The sequence below is a fragment of the Aquarana catesbeiana genome, linkage group LG01 (assembly GCF_042186555.1).
Source record: "Aquarana catesbeiana isolate 2022-GZ linkage group LG01, ASM4218655v1, whole genome shotgun sequence".
Lineage (NCBI taxonomy): Eukaryota > Metazoa > Chordata > Amphibia > Anura > Ranidae > Aquarana > Aquarana catesbeiana.
In genome coordinates this window covers 972,188,180-972,207,935 of record NC_133324.1, presented here as the reverse complement: position 1 = coordinate 972,207,935, position 19,756 = coordinate 972,188,180, and the positions used below count along the sequence as shown (strand labels likewise).

Sequence of the window (19,756 nt, the reverse complement as noted above, 5' to 3'; positions counted from 1 at the left end):
AAATTACCATGTGCAAAACACCATATATGACATAGTGCAAAACCTTTGAAGCGAACAGAAGGAATGTCAGCCAAGCAAGTCTTTAACAGGAGCACAGGAGAGCGTCTCTAGAGATGCGAGCAAGGTGAAAGCAGAGATCATCTGGACTGGATGGCTTAAGTAGGTAGGACTGGCAAGCAGGATATCATCAACAGGTGAGTCAATGTGGAGAGATAGGAGCTGGCAATTGGCCAACAGCTGAGCGGCCAGCTTTGAGAAGGAAGGGCTGAGCCCAGCCCTGACACCCGATAAAACACCTTTGGGATAAATTAGAGCGGAGACTACAAGCCAGGCCTTCTCATCCAACATCAGTGCCTGACCTCACAAATGCTCTTCTGTAAGAATGGTCAAACATTCCCATAGACATTATTGTATTAATTATTATTATTATTACTATTTATGATTTTTTTTTTTTTTTATTGACTTATATTAGTTTCATTTGCTAATTTGATGGGTTTTTCATTTGTTATGAAATGGTATTGATCAACCTTGTGGATAGCCTTCCCAGAAGAGTTGAATCTGTTATAGCTGTAAAGGGTGGGCCACTAGGACCAGGATGACATTAAAATTCATGTGCGTGTAAAGGCAGGCGTCCCAATACTTTTGGGAATAGAGAGTATATTAGTTTAATTTACAAATTTGCTCATTTTGCTGAGTTTTTCAATTGTTATGAAATGGTATTTAGCAAATGTTCATTTGTGGAAATGTATTTCATGTTTCTCAGTTGATGGTCACTTAAAGAGACAGCACACTTTTTTCTTTTGCCATATATACACTGTATCCTCAGTCAACCTGATCATTGCTACTGAACCCAAATTTCACCAAGACTAAACCATTTTTATTCAACCTTAAAGTCTTTACCTAATCAAGACATCCTTACCTTGATCATTTATGTAAAGTCAAGGATTGCCAAAAGAGCAACAATGCCCTAAAGTGTATTAAAAAAAGGAAAAGGGGCCAAGGTGAACTTTTGAGGTGCCAACAGAAGACTCATAAATAAAATTCATATATTTTTATTATTCCAAATATATCTAAAAACAGAGTTCATAAAAGACAAAGTCAGTAAAAAGACCTTCCCTTAGACCCCTCCCACAGAATAACAGACACCTAGAGCATCAATTATTCTGAATAATTCACAATACATTAAACCATAAATAATTAAGGTGTCATCCATGGGTGGGTAATCTTGCTTCATCTCAACGCATTTCGCAGGAGCATCCCGTTTCTTCAGGAGGCGAGGGAAGCAAACTGTATAGATCATAACACAAATGGGGGATGGTGCAGCATGGCCAAAGGCAATTGCTATCTCTCCCTGGGGGCAGGTGTGGGAGTCAAAAATGGGATGGCAAAGCTCTTAACCTGCTATGATATTTGCACATAAAAGCCTGGATGATCTAGGAACAGGTATAGAGTGAAGTTGCAAATCCAAATATCAACAATATTAATGGAAAAGGTGATTGTTGGATAGCCAATAATTATTCACTCAGAAGCGAACAAACGTCAGTCATACAGGTGCAAAGATTGTTCACTCTTCAAAAAGATTAAGATAAGTCCCACAGTGTATATCCTGTAAGCCCCAATGCCTTGTCCAGGCTTATTCTATGGGAGGGGTCTAATAAAGGGTAATTTTTTTGGCTTTGTCTTTTATGAATTATATTTTAGATATATTTGGAATAATAATATATTCATTTTATTTATGAGTCTTCTGTTGGCATCCCAGAAGTCAACTTTGTCCTGTTCTCTCTTTTGTGAAGACATTCCTTCCTAACCCAAATGTCTTAATCAAATCCAAACACCCTCACTTAAACCAAACACCTTACTCTACTTCAAACCCATCACCTCAACCCTAATTCCTTCATCCAACATAACACTCTCATGAAATCCAAACATCTCAATCTCAACCAACTAAAAGCCACTCCTGGACCAAATCCTTCACTCAACCAAAACACCCTTACACAGCCCACAATCCTCATCAAATCCCTCATCCAAGATATGCATCTTCACCCAACCTAATCACCCCAACTGAACCCAAGTATCGTTACCCAAACATTCCATTCCAGTCCAAATGTTTTTATCAAGCCTAAATGTACTTAACCTGAGACATACTTACCAAACCGAAATGCCATTACCAAACCCAATCACCCTCATTCAAACCAAATGCCATGACTCAATCTGCACATCACTGATGAATGGGACTATTCTGGGACACCCTGAAATACTGTGGCTGCACCTACTGATCTTGATGAAACTATTTTAGTGGAATAAACAATTTTGGATTCTAACCTCTTGGTGTGATGTTCCTGTTCACCATTCTTCCTCCAGCCATCCATCATTTTTATGTATTCTGTGTATTTCCAGAATCTGACAGTCAGGTTGTGGGCTCTAAATCCAGCACCCTGTATATTATCCCTACAGCATCTAATTCTAAGCACCAGGAATCTTATATGTATGAAAATCTGTTCCCAGCACCACCCAGCATCAGTCCTACAACAAACATCTCTCAGCATGTGGACCTCACATCATCCAGAAGAAAGCATGTGGTCTATGGAGCATCCCGCTATGGTTGTCTGGTTCCTGCATTGATCTTGGCATTTCTGCTGACATGTGTCCTTCTACTGTCAGTCCTGATAGTACTAGTCATTTCAGGTAATAAAAAAACCCTCAGGGGTGGGCCTGATTGTACATACTAAATGCATTGAGAGATAAACTGGTGCAGGGATTCTGAGTTGTATAAGACACGTCTACCCAGGAAGATCGGTGACTTCTAGGTGTTGATGGCTCTTGCTACTAATACTTTTCTCTCACAGCTGGTTCCAGGTCTGATCATTTCCAGTTGTCCCTGTTTTGGAGACCAGATTTTCCCTGAATGGGAAGGTCTCTTATCTGGTGGATATTTTGGATGGGTCATTGCCAATTCAAGCCAGGTCTGCTGGCAGTTTTGTCTCCTGGGGTTGTGTTTTCAGACCAGCACCAGGACTAATGACTAGGGATGGGCTGTCTGTTCGGGTCGAACATTGGCTGTTCGCCCGTTCGCCGAATAGCGAACAATTTGGGGTGTTTGCGGCAAATTCGAAAGCCGCGGAACACCCTTTAAAAGTCTATGGAAGAAATCAAAAGTGCTAATTTTAAAGGTTAATATGCAAGTTATTGTCATAAAAAGTGTTTGGGGACCCGGGTCCTGCCCCAGGGGACATGGATCAATGCAAAAAGAAGTTTTAAAAATGGACATTTTTCGGGAGCAGTGATTTTAATAATGCTTAAAGTGAAACAATAAAAGTGAAATATTCCTTTAAATTTCGTACCTGGGAGTGTCTATAGTATGCCTGTAAAGTGACTTTTTATGACAATAAATTGCATATTAACCCTTAAAATTAGCACTTTTGATTTTTCACGTTCGTGTCCCATAGACTTTAACGGTGTTCGTGTGTTCGAACAAATGTTTTGCCTGTTCACATGTTCTGCTGTGAAGCGAACCGGGGAGTGTTCGACTCATCCCTACTAATGACCAGAGTGATCACCCAACCCCACTGTGCACCATTATATACCATCTGAGGAGTAACAGTCCTCTGGATAATACTGTGCAGAAAGTTTTTTATAAACAGGAGACCGACAAGAGGCTGCAGTCCCGTCTTCACATTGTTGCAAATTGTTCTTAATGATGAATGTGTATCACAGGAAGAGAGAGAGAAGTCAGGAGAGACGACAGTTCCCTTCTATGTGTGTCAGAGGAAGAACTGAAAACAGATCTGCTGATGAACAGAAGCCAACAATGTGACCAATGTGAGCAAATCTGCCTCCAGAGAGATCCCACTCAACGAGGTAATACAGCTGTCTCTTCATCATTACTGACTGTCTCTATTATTCCATATTACAGGACGGTCTCTCCTGTGTCCGGCTGTCTCTTCATCATTACTGACTGTCTCTATTATTCCATATTACAGGACGGTCTCTCCTGTGTCCGGCTGTCTCTTCATCATTACTGACTGTCTCTATTATTCCATATTACAGGACGGTCTCTCCTGTGTCCGGCTGTCTCTCTATCAGTACTGACTGTCTCTATTATTTCATATTACAGGACGGTCTCTCCTGTGTCCGGCTGTCTCTTCATTATTACTGACTGTCTCTATTATTCCATATTACAGAACGGTGTTCTAGATGTCCGGATCTTTGGATCACCATCAATGATAAATGCTATTTCTTCTCTGAGAACAAGAAATCCCGGTCATTAAGTGATAAAGACTGTGCAGAACGTGGCTCCAGACTGGCCACCATAAAGGAGGAGATTATACGGGTCAGTGATGGGAATTTTTTAGCAAAGAACATCAAAAAACTGTAGAAACACAAAAAATCATACAGTTAAAAAAATTAGATGTTGTTGTACAAAGGATAAAATGACATATGTGTGACTATTTTTAGATGGAACACAAAATCGGTAGTAAGCCTAAAAGCAATCTAAGTGAACAATTATGTTTACAGCATGACAAGGACATAGTTTTGTGCAGCCAATTGCATTAGGGTGTGCACCCCAAAGCTCAAACACACATATGTGTCAGTAGAGCAGTGGACGGTGTCGGTAGGGCAGAGGATGGTGTTGGCAGGGCAGTTGACTGTGGGGCAGTGGGCGGTGTCGGTAGGGCAGAGGTTGATGTCGGTAGGGCAGAGGTTGGTGTCAGTAAGATAGAAGATGGTGTTAGTCAGTAGAGCAGTGGACGGCCATTGGTGGGCTTTGTTGCAATATATTAGGGGTCTAAACAGACACCTGATGTCTCATTTCTGGGACAGAGAAAGGGACTGAGGTCAGAGATTTGGTGCTATGTGCTGAATAGCCTCCTGTTCATTCAAAAACCGAAGCATAAACACAGTTTACTATACTTCAGTTATGAATGAACACAGTGAGTGATAGGTACGTATCACGCAGGGCCAGGAAACCGGTCGTCGCGTCCTTAAGAACGGATTAGTCATCAGCTGTTAGTGGGCTTCCTCACTGACGGCGAAATGTAAAACAAAAACATTGCCGAATTTGCCAGCAATAGACAATTAAACGGAAACAAACTGGCGTGCCCCCCCCCCCCCCCCAAATCCATACCATCCAAAAAGATTTGAAGGGGAACCCCACACCAAAATGTAAAAAAAAATGCCGTAGTGTCCCCCCAAAATCCATAGCAGACCCTTATCTGAGCATACAGCCTGGCAAGCCAGGAAAGGGGGGACAGGTGAGCACTATCCCCCCCTGAACCATACCAGGCCACATGTACCCAAAGCACCTTGTCTCCATGTTGATGGGGACAAGAGCCTCTTCCCGAAAACCCTGGGTGGTGGTTTTGGGGGTCTGCGGGCAGGGGACTTATCAGAATCTGGAAGCCCCCTTTAACAAGGGGGGCCCCCAGTGTATGGGGTACATTGTATCTCTACTCATTCACCGAAAAGAGTGTAAAAAAAAAATAAAAACAGTAACCTGTTTTTGCCAATTCCTTTATGAAAAAAGTAAAAAATAAGAAAACAATGTCCCTCGATGTAGATCCATCGTCAATCACCCACCCGCCACACCACAGGACCCCAACGCTCCGCCAGCAACGAAGGCTAACTCCCGAATGCCTGATCCTCTGTCTGATGGGCACTGTTGAGGCTGCACTGATGGGCATTGTTGAGGCTGCACTGATGACCACTGATGAGGAGGCACTGATGGCCACAGATGAGGCATCAATGATGGGCACTAATATGCCGCACTGATGGGGCTGCACTTATGAGGCTGCACTGATGGGGCTGCACTTATGAGTCTGCACTGATGGGCACTTATGAGGCTGCACTGATGGGCACTTATGAGGCTGCACTGATGGGGCTGCACTGATGGGGCTGCACTTATGAGGCTGCACTGATGGGCACTTATGAGGCTGCACTGATGGGCACTGATAGGCTGCACTGATGGGCACTGATGGGCACTGATGAGGCTGCACTGATGGGCACTGATATGCTTTATGTTAACCACTTCAGCCCTGGAAGCATATACCCCCTTAATGACCAGGCCATTTTTTGCGATATGGCACTGCGTCAATTTAACTGACAATTGCACTGTTTGCGACGTTGTACCCAAACAAAATTTACGTCCTTTTTTTCCCACAAATAGAGCTTTCTTTTGGTGGTATTTGATCACCTCTGCGGTTTTTATTTTTTGAGCTATAAACAAAAAAAGAGCATCAATTTTGAAGAACATTTTTATTTTTTACTTTCTGCTATAATACATATCCAAAAAAAATATATATATATATATATATATATATATATATATATATATATATATAAAAAATATTCATCAGTTTAGGCCGATATGTATTCTTCTACATATCGCAATAGACGTATATTGATTGGTTTGCGCAAAAGTTATAGCATGTACAAACTATGGGATAGATTTAAGAACTTTTTTTTATTATTGTTTTTACTTATAATGGTGGCAATCTGCAGTTTTTAGAGAGACTGCGACATTGCGGCTGACAAATCTGACCCCAAATGACACTTTTTGGGGACCAGTGACATTATTGCATTGATCAGTGCTATAAAAATGCACTGATCAATGTATAAATGACACTGGCAGGAAAGGGGTTGACACTAGGGGGTGATCAAGGGGTTAAGTGTTCCCTGAGTATGTTCTAACTGTGTGGGGGATGGGCTGCCTGGGACATCACAGATTGCTGTTCCCGATCACTGGGAACAGCAGATCTCTGAGATTTCCCCTGTCAGAACGGGGATCCGCCTTGTTTACATAGGCAGATCCCCGTTCTGCCTCTGTGCACAGTGATAGCGGGCGGCAAGCGGACATCGAGTCCACTGGACCCACGCGCGTGCACCCGCAGTCTCACATGCATGGAACTGGAATGGCGGTTCGCGCAGGAGAGCCGACCTGCCGCAGTGTAACTGCGGCGGCTGGTTGGCAAGTGGAGTTGTTAATGTTAATATTTATTTACCTAATTCTCCATGAAACATTTAACAGTGACGTTTCATGAGATAATTTAAGAGGGCGTGTTTAGGGCGAAAGTAGGAGTGGGGCAGGGTAGGGGTTGGATCAGGTAACTGGTGGCCAGTAAGGCTTAATGTACATAGGACACTGAGGCAACCTCCACTGAACACATTTTTTGACAGCTTCAAACCTGCGTTTAAAAACGCTTGTTTTGCAACGTTTGCATGCCGCGCTTTGCTGCGTTTGCATCTAGGAGCGTTTATTTAAGATAACATCATAGGACCCTCCCAAAGCCCAAAAAACTATATTATTTAACTATTTCAGCCATTCTGTGAAGCCAGAGTGAGTAGCAGCAGCTGAAAGAGCAGCAGTGTACTTGTATCTACCTCAATTTCGGTGCTTTTACTATGGATTCCATAATGAGCATATGTGAGGAAAAAATGGAAATTTTATGTATTTAATTTTTAAATTCAATGCAATTCATTAGTATATTTTTTTGTTTATTTTTTTTTATAAGCCGTATATGTAATCTCATTTTTTTTAATCATGTATTTTGTCTTTTTTATGCTAAATTTTGTAAATATATTTAATTAACCCTAACCAGAAACCCTAACTTGTTCTTCAAGGGGAAAACCGTAACCCTAACCATAACCCCTAACCCTAATGGGAAACCCTAACTCCTAACCCTAACCAGAAACCCTAACCGGAAACTCTAACCCTAACTTGTTCTTCAAGGGGAAAACCTTAACCCTAACCATAACCCCCTAACCCTAATAGGAAACCCTAACCAGAAACCCTAACCCTAAGCAGAAACCCTAACCCAAACTTGTTCTTCAAGGGGAAAACCCTAACCATAACCCCCTAACCCTAACGGGAAACCCTAACCGGAAACCCTAAACCCTAACTGGAAGTCCTAACCCTAACTTTTTCTTCAAGGAGTTAACCCTAACCTTTTCTTCAAGGGGAAAACCCTAACCCTAACGATAACCCCCTAACCCTAATGGGAAACCCTAACTAGGAACCCTAACCCTAACTGCAAACTAGACGTGTGCATTAGTTTTCGTCCGAATGCCTTTTCATCCGAATTTCGGGTATTTTCGTAATCGTTTTCACAAACGATAACGAATGTGCAGAATCTGAAAACCGAAAGATCCAACATAAACATATGTTTTATTTTCGTTTTCGTTGCGACAACAGTTCGATATAGATAGGAGATCCGACATGATGCTGACAATAGCGATTTGTGTCCATAGAACCTGTGGTCGAATGTGCCTAACCTTAGTTCTATTAGTCGAAGATTATTCTACATAGAGAGAAAAGATTCGACATGAAGATTCGACGAAGCAGTCGCCGCGAGCGTACATTTATGGTCAAATGCTCCGCCCATAGGCTATAGAAGAATTCTAATGTTGGTTGACTAGTAATGATAATTAATAAATATAATTATTACTAGTGTCATACATTAGAATTCTACTATAGCTTGTAGGTGGAACATATCGACCGGAAATGTACGATTGCGGCGTCATACAGTTTAGCTGCTCCGTCGAATCTTCTTAGAACATTCTACAGACACCATAAGCCTTCAATGACAGATTCAACCTTAATTATTTCGGATTTTCGGACGAATGCATTTTTTAACTAAACAAAATAAATAAAAACGAATTTCGGGAGTAACTAAATAAATGTATTTTTCGGGCGAAAACAAAATTCCGAAACGAAATATTTCAGTTTGCACATGTCTACCGGAAACCCTAACCCTAACTTGTTCTTCAAGGGAAAAACCCTAACCCCCTAACCCTAATGGGAAACCCTAACCCCTAACCCTAACTGGACACCCTAACCCCTAACCCTGACCAGAAACCCTAACTTGTTCTTCAAGGGGAAAACCCTAACCATTACCCCGTAACCCTAATGGGAAACCCTAACCCCTAACCCTAACCAGAAACCCTAACCCTAACTTGTTCTTCAAGGGGAAAACCCTAACCATAACCCTTAACCCTAATAGGAAACACTAACCCTAACCCCTAACCCTAAATTTCTTGCAACTCTGTTTGATCAAGTCAGGGTTGAAGCTCAATGGTGGGGTCATCTGGTTGAAATCTAACAACATATAGGTCAAATTCCAATTATACTTTGGCTAACAGCAATGCTAGTGGTGTATTGGTTTGGATCATGGGCTCATTAGAGGTATATAAATTGTCTATGAAGCATAGCAAGCAATTACACATTTTTCATTTTTTTTTAGTGTTTTTTTTATCATTTGCTATCATTTTTAAGTTTTGTAATGTTAAAAAATAGGGCACCTGTAAAAACGCTTATAAATGAATTTGCGGCAAAATGCCGGTACCACGTTTTGCCGCGTTTTGCCGCATTTAGCGGCGTTTCGCATCTGAAACGTCAGAAACTTCAGCGTCTGAACTAATTTTTTTGCCTTCAAAGAAAAGCCTATAAACGCAACTGCCTAAAAATGACATTAAATGAATGATTTCATTCATTTAATCAACTGCCTCTGAACGTCCATTTACCAGCAGCAGTGTACATGAGGCCTGACTCTTAAGGCCTGGCTAGTAGCTCAGGACTTTAAATTTTGAGCCTTGCTGTATATGATTGGTCCTGTATATGAGTCTAGTATAAGGATACAGAGATGTAGAACATACCAATGACACATAACAGTAGTAGCCTTAGGGTTTGTATATTATTTATATGACCAGGTGGAATACTGTTGTCTGGAGCCAATGGAAGGTGATGGGAATACAATATATAATCTGTTGTGTATTGTGTTATCCAGGCACTGGTGACCTTCAAAAGAAAGGAATTCTGGGTCGGATTAACCCATTATAACATCCATGGTGGAGTGTGGACAGGAAGATGGACAGATGGCAGCATGGAGTAAGTATCACAGGGCTTTTTTCTTCTCACGCAGTAGACACCAAATATTCTCTGTTTGATGTCATGCTCCTCCCACCTCTTCCTCCACAAAGATTTGCACCCTCTGATTGGAGGACAGAACAGTTTATTTCTCTTTACTGAACCTTGAAAGCAGATGAGAAATCAATGAGTAAGTACACATAAGTGGTGTTATTACTTGTTAGCAGTCCGGGGCATGACAGACCTCCTATGAGGGATCTCTTGTGGTAGCTCCCATATGGCATCTCTCTTATCACAGGTCTCTCATGTCAGCTCCCATATGGAACTCTCCTATAGAAGATCTACTATAGCATCTCTTTTAGACAACTTTCCTATGGCACTCCTCTTTTGGCAACTCTCTTATGGCACTCCTCGTCTGGCACCTCTCCTATGGCCCTCCCCTCCTGGCACCTCTCCTATAGCAGCTTTCTTATGGCACTCCTCTTCTTGGAGCTCTTCTATGACATTTCTATTTGGGCACTCCTCTTCTGGCACCTCTCCTATGACACTCCTCTTCTGGCATCTCTTCTATGGCTGCTCTCCTGTGGCAATCCTCTTCTGGCACCTCTCCTATGGCCCTCCTCTCCTGGCACCTCTCGTATAGCAGATTTCTTATGGCACTACTCTTCTTGGAGCTCTCCTATGGCATTTCTATGATGGCACTGCTCTTCTGGCACCTCTCCTATAGCACTCTTCTTTTGGCACCTCTCCCATGGCGGCTCTCTTATGACACTCCTCATCTGGCACCTCTCGTATTGCCCTCCTCTCCTGGCACCTCTCCTATAGCAGCTTTCTTATGGCACTACTCTTCTTGGAGCTCTTCTATGGCATTTCTATTATGGCACTCCTTTTCTGGCACCTCTTCTATGGCTGCTCCTTTGTGGCACTCCTCTTGTGGCACACCTCTTCCATGGCTGCTCTCTTGTGGCACTCCTCTTCTGGCACCTCTCCTATGGCCCTCCTCTCCTGGCACCTCTCCTATAGCAGCTTCCTTATGGCACTACTCTTCTTGGAGCTCTCCTATGGCATTTCTATTATGGCATTCCTTTTTTGGCACCTCTCCTATGGCACTCTTCTTTTGGCACCTCTCCCATGGCAGCTCTCTTATGGCACTCCTCACCTGGCACATCTCCTATGGCCCTCCTCTCCTGGCACCTCTCCTATAGCAGCTTTCTTATGGCACTATTCTTCTTAAAGCTCTCCTATGGCATTTCTATTATGGCACTCCTCTTCTGGCACCTCTCCTATGGAACTCCTCTTCTGGCACCTCTTCTATGGCTGCTCTCTTATGGCACACCTCTTCTGTCGCCTCTCCTATGGCACTCCTCTTTTGGCACCTCTTCTATGGCTGCTCTCTTGTGGCACTTCTCTTTTGGCACCTCTCCCATGGCAACTCTCTCCTGGCACCTTTTCTTTTGCAGCTCTCTTATGGCACTCCTCTTCTGGCACCTCTCCTATGGCAGCTCTCTTATGGCACTCCTCTTTAGCCACCTATCATGTACCTGGTGATGACTGGAATGCGGTGAAAGCCTCTCTGGCACCTCTCCTATGGCATTTCTATTATGTCACTCCTCTTCTGGCACCTCTCCTATGGCACTCCTCTTTTGGCACCTCTCCCATGGCAGCTCTATTATGGCACACCTCATCTGGCACCTTTCCTATAGCAGCTTTTTTATGGCACTACTCTTCTTGGAGCTCTCCTATGGCATTTCTATTATGGCACTCCTCTTCTGGCACCTCTCCTATGGAACTCCTCTTCTGGCACCTCTTCTATGGCTGCTCTCTTATGGCACACCTCTTCTGTCACCTCTCCTATGGCACTCCTCTTTTGGCACCTCTTCTATGGCTGCTCTCTTGTGGCACTCCTCTTTTGGCACCTCTCCCATGGCAACTCTCTTATGGAACTCATCATCTGGCACCTCTCTTTTGGCACTCCTCTCCTGGCACCTTTTCTTTAGCAGCTCTCTTATGGCACTCCTCTTCTGGCACCTCTCCTATGGCAGCTCTCTTATGGCACTCCTCTTTAGCCACCTATCACGTACCTGGTGATGACTGGAATGCAGTGAAAGCCTCTCTGGCACCTCTCCTATGGCATTTCTATTATGTCACTCCTCTTCTGGCACCTCTCCTATGGCACTCCTCTTTTGGCACCTCTCCCATGGCAGCTCTCTTATGGCACACCTCATCTGGCACCTTTCCTATAGCAGCTTTTTTATGGCACTACTCTTCTTGGAGCTCTCCTATGGCATTTCTATTATGGCACTCCTCTTCTGGCACCTCTCCTATGGCACTCCTCTTTTGGCACCTCTCCCATGGCAGTTCTCTTATGGGACTCCTCTTCTGGACCTTCTCTTATGGCTGCCCTCTTGTTGTACTACTCCTCTGGCACCTCTCCTATGGCAGCTCTTATGGCAATTCTGTTTTGGCACCTATGATGTACCTGGTGACAACTGGAATGATGTGAAGGCCTCTCTTGCACCTCCTGCCAAACACACCTGGAGGTGGAAACAGAGTGTGAGGGCACAGAGTGGCATGAGTGCCAAAGTTGCTGGCTGGTAAAGTAGGCTCTTAGGTGGATGAAGCAGATGGTATGCAGGCAGTGACCAGCAGCAGCCGGGAACAAGAGACCAAGTCAGCAGACAAAGCAAGTCCGGGATGCAAGCTAAGGTCTGTAACAGTCGGGCAATGCAGTACAAAATCAGCAGGCAAAGTTAAGTCCAGTAAACAGGTTGAGGTCAGGGAGATCAGGTGAACAAGGTTAATGCAGGAGCAAAGGCAGAATCCAGGAGGAAGCCGGGTCATACACAGGTAAGCAGGTTATATGGACCAGGTCACAGTAATAGAGGAACAAGCTGAAGACCATTCAGCAACTGCTCATGGTGACAAGCCAGTTTAAAAGGCAACTGGGCGCTAATCCGTATGCGCATGTGCGTGTGTACATGTGCAAGTGCACACACAAATGGGAGCATGATGAACATTAATAGTACATTTTTGCTTAGAAGTATTAGCATGTGAATAATGCACATACACACGAATAGGAGCATAAGCCGCACTGGTTTTCTGGTGCTGTGAATCTGGTTACCTTACAGCACCTCTCCTATGGCAACCTTCTTATGGCACTCCTCTTCTGCCACCTCTCCTATGGCTGCTCTCTTGTGGCACTAGTCCTCTGGCACCTCTCCTGTGGAAGCTCTCTTATGGCACTCCTTTTCCTGTGCCTCTCCTATGGCAGCTATCTTATGGTTTTCCTCCTCTGGTGCCTCTCCTATAGCAGATCTCCGTTGGCACTCCTTTTATGGTAACTCTCCTATGGTTGTACTCCTTTAGAAGCTTTCCTATGGCAGCTCCCTTATAGCAGCTCTCTCATGGTAACTCCCCCATGGCAGCCCTCCTAGGACATGTCTCCTGGTGAAGTTCTTCTATCCCAGATCTCTTGTGCCAGCTTTTCTATGGTTACTACAGAAGATCTCCTACAGAAGCTCTTTTATTGCAGCTCTTCTATGGAAGTTCTCTTACGGCATCCTTCCTTTGGCAGCTCTGTTATGGCTGCACTCCTCTGGCAGTTCTCTTAAGGCTGATCTCCTATAGCAGGGTTCCTATAGAATATGGCTTTAATGGGAACTTTCCTGTTGTAGTTCTCCTATGGCATCCCTTATTTGTCATCTCCCACATGCACTCCCCTGGCTTCTCCTTCATGGCATCTCTCCTATGGCAACTCTCCTATTACATCAATCTCTGATCTCCTTTGTTAGACCAGATTACCCATGGCACTCCTCTTATGGCAGCCCTTCCATGATGGTTCTCTCTTTCAGTGGGGCTAAAAACATTCCTGTGACCCCATTCCCCTGTAGTGGGACTGAACATATTATATCTGTGCATTGCCCTCTATGGTATCTCAGTGTGGCCCCAGTACATATATTGCTCCATGATCTCCACTCTCTCCTTCTCCCACTACTGCACCCCAAACCCCCAACAATGACTGTGGGAATTTTTTCACCCATTTTTTTCCCCCTATCTAGAAATATCACCGAAGGGACTGGAAGCTGTGCCAAGCTCGGACATTGCCTGACATTGGAGAACTGTTATACCGAACTGAACTGGATCTGTGAGAGAGATCCTGTGTGACCGCACTGATCTGAGGAACGCTGTATGACCGCACTGATCTGAGGAACGCTGTGTGAATGTTCTGGTTTCTGGTCTGGGCCATTAACATGAATTGCATGAATTGTATATAAAGTACAGATGAAGCCATACTTGAATTTTGCTGGTTCATGTTTTATTTCTTGAGTAATAAAATTATTGATATCAAGATGTGTGTACTGATTATTGTAATATTAAAGGATAGACACTTTTCTTACACCATCCTCAGAGCCGAGAGTGTTTGTAATAGAATACATTGGAATAGAGCTAATCGGAGGAGGGTGGAGGGGAGAGGAGAGCAATTGTGATGATGATGGATGATTGTTAATCTGTCCTATTACTTTTGGTCCCTTAAAAAGTGGGAAGCACATATACAAACTGTTGTAATTCCTACACCGTTCACCTGATTTGGATGTAAATACCCTCAAATTAAAGCTGAAAGTCTGCAGTTAAAGCACATCTTGTTCGTTTCATTTCAAATTTATTGTGGTGGTGTATAGAGCCAAAAAGATTAGAATTGTGTCGATGTCCCAACATTTATGGACCTGACTGTAGGTTGGACTTGATGGACTTGTGTCTTTTTTCAACCTCACCTACTATGTATAACTATGTAACATAAATATTCCTTCTGCCAAACTCCAACTTCTACAGGTGCATGGATGCCACAGACCACAGCCTCTCCTGGTCACCACTACTTAGCTCCTTCTCGCCCGGAGCTCCCACTTTCACAGCCCTTTGATTCTTTCATGGTCCAAGTTAGCGATCCCAAAGTCCATCTGAATATTCAGGGCCCGAGTCACCTGGTGCGTGAAACCTGAAGGTGGCCATCTCTCCCTGCCAGGAGGATGACTATGTTTACCCGGACACCACCAGTTCTCAGTAGGGATAAGCCGAACACCCCCAGGTTCGGTTTGCAGCAGAACATGCAAACAGGCAAAAAATTTGTTCAAACCTGAAAACACCTTTAAAGTCTATTGGACACGAACATGAAAAATCAAAAGTGCTAATTTTAAGGGTTAATATGCAAGTTATTGTCATAAAAAGTGTTTGGGGACCCGGGTCCTGCCCCAGGGGACATGTACCAATGCAAAAAAAAAATGGCCATTTTTTTCAGGAGCAGTGATTTTAATAATGCTTAAAGTGAAACAATAAAAGTGAAATATTCCTTTAAATTTCATACCTGGGGGGTGTCTATAGTATGCCTGTAAAATGGCACATTTTTCCCATGTTTAGAACAGTCCCTGCACAAAATGACATTTCTAAAGGAAAAAAGTCATTTAAAACTACTCGTGGCTATAATGAATTGTAGGGTCTTGGCAATACAGATAAAAGTCATTGAAAAAAACGGCATGGGGGTCCCCCAAAAATCGATACCAGGCCCTTTGGGTCTGGTATGAATATTAAGGGGAACCCCAAACCAAAATTTAAAAAAAGAAATTGCATGGTGGTCCCCCCAAATTCCATACCAAACCCTTCAGGTCTGGTATGGATATTAAGGGGAACCCCGCACCAAAATTTAAAAAAAAAATGGCGTGGGGGTCACCCCAAAAATCCATACCAGACCCTTATCCGAGCACGCAACCTGGCAGGCCACAGGAGAAGAGGTGGAGACGAGAGAGCGCCCCCCTCCTGAATTGTACCAGGCCACATGCATTCAACATGGGGAGGGTGCTTTGGGGTAGCCCCCCAAAGCACCTTGTCCCCATGTTGATGGGGACAAGGGCCTCATTCCCACAACCCTTGCCCAGTGGTTGTGGGGGTCTGCAGGTGGGGGGCTTATCGGAATCTGGAAGCCCCCTTTTAACAAGGGAACCCCCAGATCCCACCCCCCCTGTTTGAAATGGTAACTGGTACATTGTACCCATACCATTTGACAAAAAAAAGTGTCAAAATGTTAAAAAAACACAAGACAAACACAAAAACACAAAGACAAACTTTGGGAAAAGTCCTTTATTAAAAAATAGAAAAATTAAAATGTCCCACGAATTCCATTCATCTTCTTCTCTCGCTCCGTCGTCGGACCGGAAAAATAATATAAAAAAGATCTGTCTCCATGGGAGGCACCCCCCTTATGATGCTTCAGCGCGATGACAGTTCTTTTATAACGGGGCCAAATGGTGACGTACCTGGGTGACCCCACCCCCCTCTGACGCATGGGGACTTCCCAATGGCTTCCCTGTTGTGTCAGAGGGGGCGGGGCCATCCGGGTACATAAACAGGTGGCCCCGCCCCCTCTGACACCACGAGGAAGCCATTGGGAAGTCCCCAAGCATCAGAGGGGGGCGGGGTCACCCGGGTATGTGACCATTTGGCCCCGCCCTCAGTTATAAAAGAACTGTCATCATGCTGAAGAGTCATAAGGCGGGTGCCTCCCATGGAGGTGGATCTTTTTTATTTATTTTTTCTGGTCTGTCGGCGGAGCGAGAGAAGAAGATGAATGGACTTCGTGGGACATTTTTATCCTTTTATTTTTTAATAAAGGACTTGTTCCAAAGTGTGTCTTGTGGTTTTTTTAACATTTTGACATTTTTTTTGTAAAATGGTAGGAGTACATTTGTACCCGTTACCATTTCAAATGGGGGGTGGGATCTGGGGGTCCCCTTGTTAAAGGGGGCTTCCAGATTCCGATAAGGCCCCTGCCGCAGACCCCCACAACCAAGGGGCAAGGGTTGTGGGGATGAGGTCCTTGTCCTCATCAACACGGGGACAAGGTGCTTTGGGGGGCTACCCAAAGCACCCTCCCCATGTTGAGGGCATGTGGCCTGGTACAGTTCAGGAGGGGGGGTGCTCTCTCGTCCCCCCCTCTTTTCCTGCGGCCTGCCAGGTTGCGTGCTTAGATAAGGGTCTGGTATGGATTTTTGGGGGGACCCCCACGCCATTTTCTAAAATAAATTTGGCACAGGATTCCCCTTAATATCCATACCAGACCTGAAGGACCTGGTATGGAATTTGGGGGGACCCCCACGCAATTTTTTTTTTTAATTTTGGTTCAGGGTTCCCCTTAATATTCATACCAGACCCAAAGGGCCTGGTAATGGACTGTTTTTTTCAATGACTTTTATCTGTATTACCGGACCCGACATTACATTACAGCCGCGAGTAGTTTTAAATTACTTTTTTCCTTTAGAAATGTAATTTTGTGCAGGGACTGTTTTAAACACGGGAAAAATGTGCCACTTTACAGGCATACTATAGACACTCCCCAGGTACGAAATTTAAAGGAATATTTTACTTTTATTGTTTCACTTTAAGCATTATTAAAATCACTGCTCCCAAAAAACGGCAGTTTGTAAAACTTTTTTTTCATTGATACATGTCCCCTGGGGCAGGACCCGGGTCCCCAAGCACTTTTTATGACAATAACTTGCATATAAGCCTTTAAAATTAACACTTTTGATTTATCTCATAGACTTTTAAAGGGTGTTCCGAGGCTTTCGAATTTGCCACGAACACCCCAAATTGTTCGCTATTCGGTGAACACCCGATGTTCGAGCTCATCGGGCTCATCCCTAGTTCTCAGGCTGACCAGGTTGCACCAAGCACTTCACAGTTAATGCCCACTCGGTCCCTTACTCCGATCTGCGATCAGCCGAGTCTTATGGACTCGCTGATCACAGAGCGTGTCGTGCTCGGCAGGAGGGCGCGCAGGTAGCGCATTCTAGGGAGGATGTACATAGACGCCCTCCCAGCAATTTAGGCCTGCGCTGTAGCCTCGCGTGGGCAGGAAGAGGTTAATAAATCAGTGAAATGCAGATGTGATCAGAAGTACCAATGTCTTCCTGTTTCTCCTCCCCGCCAATCAGGAGGCAGGTCCTGAAACCCCTTTGGCCGGGAGTCTGAAGATCCGATTAGGCAGGAGGAGAAGCGACGGCCGAACACAGAGGAGATGGAGGGGGAAGCGCCGCCGCAGCTGTGACCAGCATGGGGTAAGTGCAGGGCTAATGGGGGGCCTGACAGGGGCCAGAGGGCGAGCGAGCAAGCAGGTGGCCTGGGGGAGGGGGGTGTGGGTATGGTGTGCAATGGCGGGCTCGAGCGAGGGATAGGGGAGGGTTAGTGTGGGGTGGCTGACTGGAGCAATGGGGGGATGTCTGTGGTCAGGTCTGTCTGCCACCCCCAACCGATTGAGCACCAGCTGCCACTGCTCTGGACTCTAGCCCTTGCCTTCAGTCCCTGCTGGTCACCTGCCATATTGACCAGGGATTAGCTGGGGAGATAATAACATGCTGGCTGGGGACATGATTCTCCTACCCACCATGTCCCAGGGAGACAGGGGGAAGTAATTGAGCCCATACCAACAGAACCCAGAGCAGACCTAACTAATCCATCAGTGTTCTCCCTAACTACAGGGAGGCCAAAAACTAAACTTCAACACCCGTAGCTGCATGGTGTGCTACAGATACATGATGGATACTGGCATATCCAAAGAACTAGGGTCAGTAAAGCACATACGGGGTATGAAGTAAAGCCACCACTACAAGGCAAGACAAACAGGAGGAATAATGCAGTTTCTATGGGTAACCAAGACCTAATGCAAGGTACATTGAAGCATCATACCTGGCATGGTGAAGGGTCCTCCGGTAAAGAGGGGGTCGTGGTCTGGCTCCCTCCCCAGCGGTCGGTTTCCCTTAGCAATCGGAATCTATGCATTACGAAGACCCAGGGTTTCGCTGGGTGTGTAGCAGTGCCCTGTTCTGTTGCTGGAAGTAAGGTGACAAAGGTACCCTGGACTGGTGGATGTAGTGATCTAGTAGTGAGTAGATGATTATTAATTAATTATTCCTATAATGCGATATATTCCAGCAGCAATCAGTTCTTCCAGACTCCCAAGAAGAAAGTTCAGAAGATACTTGCAACAGATGACAAAATTCAGCAGAGTAAATATTACAGGGAACAGTAGCCCTCAGAGTCCTATTCGTCCTAGACTATATCTAGACCTGTGCCCATCTTCATGGAGAAAGAGACTAATACGTCAGGGGGACGATTTGAGCTGGGAGTCATTCATTCTTTCTTTCTCCATGAAGATGGGCTCAGGTCTAGATACAGTCTAGGATGAATGGGACTCTGCAGGCTACTGTTCCTTGTAATATTTACTCTGTTGGATTTTGTCATCTGTTGCAAGTATCTTGTGAATTTCCTTCTGCGTTGGGAGTCAATAAATGCATTCTCTGGAAGAACCGATTGCTGCTGGAATATATTGCATTATAGGAATAATTATTTAATAATCATCTACCCACTACTACATCACTACAGTGGAGAGGGCATAGGCTCAGCAGTACACATCCCAATTGCAACATACATCAAGCTAAGGTGTGAAGTGACACAGGACAACATGTTTCAGAGGAACACAGTGGCACGGCTCATCTCTAAGTTGAGAGACAGCCTTAATGTTTTATTCTAACATGATTGAAGCCCCCCCCCCCCCCCGTCTTGTCCCAGGAATTGATGACTGCGTGCGTGGTGACAGAGACTGAAAACACAACTCTATAAGCAGCATTATTTGGATGTTCTTCACCCAGCAAACTAGAACCACGCCCAACACAGTGGTGGCTGGTGGTATTGCAGGCTGTGATAACTTTCATAGCTCTATTTTACTTTCTTAAAAGAGAAGTATGGTTTTTTTTTTTTTTTACCCAATCATACTTACCTAGGTGGATGCAGCATCTGTCCCCTGGCTTCTCTGCACTGAGAACCGAGTCACTGAACACTGCTGATGGCTCG

At 44.6% G+C, this 19,756-nt stretch overlaps 1 protein-coding gene across 1 annotated transcript; it reads left to right on the top strand.

Annotated features, from left to right (window-relative positions):
- The first annotated feature begins 1,771 nt into the window (after positions 1-1,771).
- On the top strand, positions 1,772-14,144 carry LOC141126911 (C-type lectin domain family 12 member B-like). The gene is made up of 5 exons (XM_073612972.1): positions 1,772-2,685; positions 3,715-3,858; positions 4,182-4,330; positions 9,780-9,880; positions 13,918-14,144. Exons 1-5 carry the CDS (start codon positions 2,334-2,336, stop codon positions 14,021-14,023), a joined length of 852 nt encoding a protein of 283 aa, XP_073469073.1. The 5' UTR covers positions 1,772-2,333; the 3' UTR covers positions 14,024-14,144.
- The last annotated feature ends 5,612 nt before the right edge of the window (positions 14,145-19,756 follow it).